The 4,732-nt window shown below is 41.2% G+C and overlaps 1 protein-coding gene across 1 annotated transcript; it reads right to left on the bottom strand.

The window, feature by feature from the left end:
• Nucleotides 1-2,356: 2,356 nt before the first annotated feature.
• LOC125587528 (histone-lysine N-methyltransferase, H3 lysine-9 specific SUVH7-like) lies at nucleotides 2,357-4,492 on the bottom strand. The gene has a single exon (XM_048758236.1). The coding sequence runs from the start codon at nucleotides 4,432-4,434 to the stop codon at nucleotides 2,359-2,361; it is 2,076 nt and encodes a 691-aa protein (XP_048614193.1). The 5' UTR covers nucleotides 4,435-4,492; the 3' UTR covers nucleotides 2,357-2,358.
• Between the last annotated feature and the right edge of the window lie 240 nt (nucleotides 4,493-4,732).

Consider the following 4,732-nt stretch of genomic DNA (forward strand, 5'->3'; position numbering starts at 1 on the left):
TTTAGTTCAAGATCAGATTCAGAATAAGAATGGACAGGTTTCAAAACAGAATCACCACAAAAATCTGTTTCAGCTTTATGTGAATTCTGTTCCAGCAATGTGCTAACCATAAAATCTTCCAAAGCATATGAGGATGCAAACAAAATTCCAGTGATCAGTTCATGTCCATAAGATCTCAGACTAAAGCTATTTTCTTTGAAGACAAATGAATCAAACGATTTTCTAGAGCAGAAAACTAGTTGTTGCAAATCAAGCTCAGATGACTTTTCAAGATGATCAAGACCAGAAAGTTTTATGTCATTGGAACTGACTTTATCAAACAGATCAGGCAGAAAATTAATCAAATCAAGTTTCTCACAGTGCTCTTGAATGTATGTGGTCAAAGGCGTAGGAGTTGTGCCGGGATCAAAGCAAAGTTGGTTCTCCATGATGATGGATGTTATGCTTGGTGCTTCCGCTTCAAAGGTTGGACCAGGTTCGCCTTCCTCATCAAATATGGGACCTAGATCATCGTTCATGGGTCTCCTGGTGCCAAGAAGCAGTCCTTGATGTGAGTAGTCGAATGGTTCTTCCTTAAAATCCTGTGAAAATAGAACAAGACTACTCGGATGCTCCGGTTCAAAACAGGTTAGTCCATTAGTCTCTTCATCATCAAACATAAAATCAGATTTTGGAGATGGAAGATCACATTCATCCTCACAAATGATCAAACTTTCAATCAGCTCTTCATCATACTCATCAAAAATTGGTAAAGAATCTGAAAAATCTTTTTGATCTTCAAGGTTGTTTTCAGATTTACCTTTGGGTTTTTCATTGATGAATAAGGAAGGCTTAGCTACAGATGCACGTGTGGTTGTGCTCTTCTTTTGGATCTTGCTGACGTCCTTGAGGGCTTTCACCACACCCTCCACAAGGTTGTCACAAAACTCCCAGACTTCAAACTGACTGAAAAGCCTTCTTTGATCAGCTTCAAACATCTTAACCTGAAAGTTCTCAACACAAAAGGTTAACAGATAAAAATAATCCTCACACTCTCAAGTGTTTGATCTCACCCACACAAGTGTTTCTCTCAGATTTTATGGTCACTCAAGAGTCTCCTCTCAAAGTTCTAAGAGAACAAATCAAATAACCCAATGGATTTCTCCAAGCAAGCAAGAGATGAACACAAGATAGAAAGATAAAGAGAATTGTTTTGAAATCCGTATTAACCACTCCAAGGCTGGATTTCTCCTCAGCCAGCAGGATTTCTCTTCCACCACCTAGCCAAATAAATCAAACTTTTTTTTTTGATAGATCTTTTTTTTTTTTTTCTTTTCTTTTCTCTTTTTTTTTTTTATAGAAGAATGGCGATAGGTAAGGTAGTGGCCCGGATTTGAGATAGAAAGATGAAGAAGAAGTGTTTAGAAATGAAAGATGAGAAAGATGGATAGATAGTACCGGTTGAGTGGCTCTGATACCACTTGATACGCCCTAAAATAGGGAAGGATCACTCGACCGGACTAAAGGGATATGAACTCGCCAAAAGGGAGAACTGATGGATTGAACGGTGACACAATGGGTTGCGGATGGCCCAATGATACTACCAGACTTCAGTTGGTGCTTGATATGACTCACAAGTCCACCAAAAGAAGGATTTCTAAACGTTGCCTGATATGACGCACAGGTCCAACGAATTAGAGGCTGTTTACTCGGAGATAACCTCACCAAGAAACAAAGAAGTGTTCTACAAAGAACAAAGAGATAAACTCAAATAAAAGGGGAAAAAGCTTGTCTTATTTCGTGGCTCTTAGGCCCTATATATAGGATTACAAGTTGTAGAAATCCAAAGAAGAATGTGCTAAAAACAAGACATGGAAACTAGAAATGAAGACTTTGACTAAAGACCGAAATTAATGATTTTTGTTGAATTCTTTTTCCCATGCACGACCAAGACTTCCTTGCTGACTCCCTCTTGGCATTCTTGATGAGAATGGGCTTGAAATGGACTGAGGAAAGGTCTGGTCGAATTTGGTGTAAAACCGACCCAAATTGAATTTGTTATGAATTTTTCTTTGGGCTGAAAAATGCTCATTTCGCCCAGCAACTAAACCAGCTCCATCTTCAGTGTCACTTAGCTCATTCAGCTCCAAGCTAGTATCACGTAGCTCACTCAGCTCATCTAGCTCATCTACTATCACTTCAGCTGGTTTCAGCTCAAGCATACTCTCTTCAGCTGGTTCCAGCTCGTCCTCAGTCTCATCAGCTGGTTTTAGATCAGTATCCTCACCATTAATCCATCCTGGTTTGTCTTTTGTTGAAGAATCATCTGGCTCAGCCATGGTCGCATCATCCTGGCCCGGGTCTATGATCCGAGGCGCATCACGAAGGTTGGCCATCCTTTTCATACTCAACAGGCTGCCACATAACGTTAGCCAAGCAGCTATGGTTCATGAACCGACTAACGTTACCAAACGCTCTCGCACTGACCAAGATTTCCGACCGAAGTTTATAAACTTCAGAGACTTGGTCCCAACAGTCTTCACCCACAAGTTCTGGTTCGTAGTTCCACCTAAACTTTTTGTAAACTCGAGAGGTGTCAAAGACGTACTCGTCGTCTTCTTCTATCTCATCTCTTTCCTTAACTGTGTCAACCAACTCGCAGATAAAAGTCCCGGCTCGTATGGGCTCCCACGAACGTAAACCCCAACCACAACTCTTCGTCTTAAACACTTCCAACCGGAGCTTCAACCCGCTTTGAGTTAGCCTGTTCTTGCAGTCCGCGGGGCAAGCACAAAGGTCGCTGCATTCGTATATCATCGGTCTGCGATATAGTAAAATGCGGTTATCATACTGTAACTGGCCGCCGTTTCTTTGAATACAAGAACACATCGGATCTCCACATGACTGACCACCTTTACAAGTGTTGTTGCATCCCGTAGATTGATGGTTTGGAATGATCATCATACTTAAATTTTTGGAAGAGACTCTGTAGTTGAAGTCTAGAGGCCACTCCTTGTCGTTCTCATCGACCTCGTTCACGATCGGAACTGGTAACGCCTCCAATCCAAGAGAAATATCTCCAAACACAAAACCCTTCCTCAACTGATTACTCGAACCACACTTCATCAATTCTTCAGCTAACCTCCACGTAGCGAAACCCGGAGGCTGGTCTTGTTGTCTCACAAGATTAAACTTGAATTCATTAAAGCCGGTGGTCCCTTTCTCTATCCAATAATGGGTTACCACATAGAGACCATCGTAGATATATACTTTCCCCTTTTTATCGCTCGGATCCTCTACACCTCTAATCACTCTAACTTCATTTCCTTTTTTCTGACTTGCGACCAACGCTAGGTTTCCTCTTGTAAGCTCTTGATCTCTAGGTTTACCATCCTTACACGTTCCTCCTTGCCCGGTGTAAACCAAAGTATGAAGCTCGTCCGTTCTGTCGTTGTAGTGTCCTACTGATGTAACGACACTTGTTGTTAAGCCTTCTGCTGCACCATCTTTTGTTAGTAAATAGTCGATACCGGCAGGCATCTGAGTGTGAAGTCCAACCAAACACATCTCTCCCCAAAAGTAGAATATATCTCCTGGTTTTACTCCCGGAACCGGACCGACTCTCTTCTTCTTGTTAGTCCTGACACCCTGTTTGTTAAAGATACTGAAGGCAGTTGTGACCACAGCTTTCTCACTGCTTACGTGGCCTAAACGACGACAAACGGCGTTGAAACGCATCCGAACGGAGTCCACCAGCTCTTCATTCCCATTTTCTTTCTCCTCTTCGGTTATCATCGAGTCAAAACTCGGACAAAATATTACCATTTTGTCGTCGGGATTGTTGGGTTTCAGCTTCTTCACAGAGGAACCCTTTGGTCGGCCCCGTCCTCTTTTAATAGCATCGCTACTCGGAGCAGCATCATCATCAGCCAAAGAGTTGTTGTCGGAGTGATCGTATGGTACAATAGCTTGAAGATTTGTGGCCACTAGAGGAGGATGAGGGGATAATGATGTGTTGTTGTGAGTTTCATCATTTTGACCAGATACAACCACTTCATTGTTGGGATGAGACGTTCCCAGCTTCTTCTTGGACGGCTTTGAATTCTTTGAACCTTTTGGTCGGCCTCGTCCTCTTTTGATAGGACCTATGCTGGGATCGACATCAACAGTGTTGGATTCATCAGATGGTGGAACGAAGCTGAGTGGTGTGGCCAGTAATAGAGGTTGAGAGGGTGTTGGTGTGTTGTAGTTTTCCTCATTAGTGGGTTGAAGCGGTGAGGCTTGAGGAATGGGAGGTGGTGTTGTGTAAGGGGTCTCATCATCAACGGTTTGAAGTGGTGTAACCCCTTGGAAAGTTGGTGATGAGATGTTCTCCATCAGATTGTCTTCATCGTCAGCAAAGCTCGGGATTAGATAGCTGAACGGCGTAGCTTCGATTGGAGTAGACTCATCCATTGCAAAAGTAAGTCCTGCATTAAGGAAAAAATAATGATCAAAAGTTCATAATCATTAAACAACCACATAACTATAATTATTAATGTTTTGAAGTCAACCACTAAATCTCCTTTTTATTTTAATCTCAGTGATAAATGCTTTGAGAAAATATTATCAAAACAAATAGCTATACGTATATAAAATCATAACACAAACATTAAATTTACTTTTTGAGAAAAGTACAATTTCAATAAACTTTTTTTTATAAAATTTAATATTTTTCTTAAAAAAATCTTATTTTTTTTCTTATTTTATCTTA

Source organism: Brassica napus, chromosome C5 (genome assembly GCF_020379485.1).
Source record: "Brassica napus cultivar Da-Ae chromosome C5, Da-Ae, whole genome shotgun sequence".
Taxonomy (NCBI): domain Eukaryota; kingdom Viridiplantae; phylum Streptophyta; class Magnoliopsida; order Brassicales; family Brassicaceae; genus Brassica; species Brassica napus.

Excerpts from the sequence above, each read along its gene's own strand:
- LOC125587528 (XM_048758236.1), bottom strand. The coding sequence starts at position 4,434 with ATGGATGAGTCTACTCCAATCGAAGCTACGCCGTTCAGCTATCTAATC.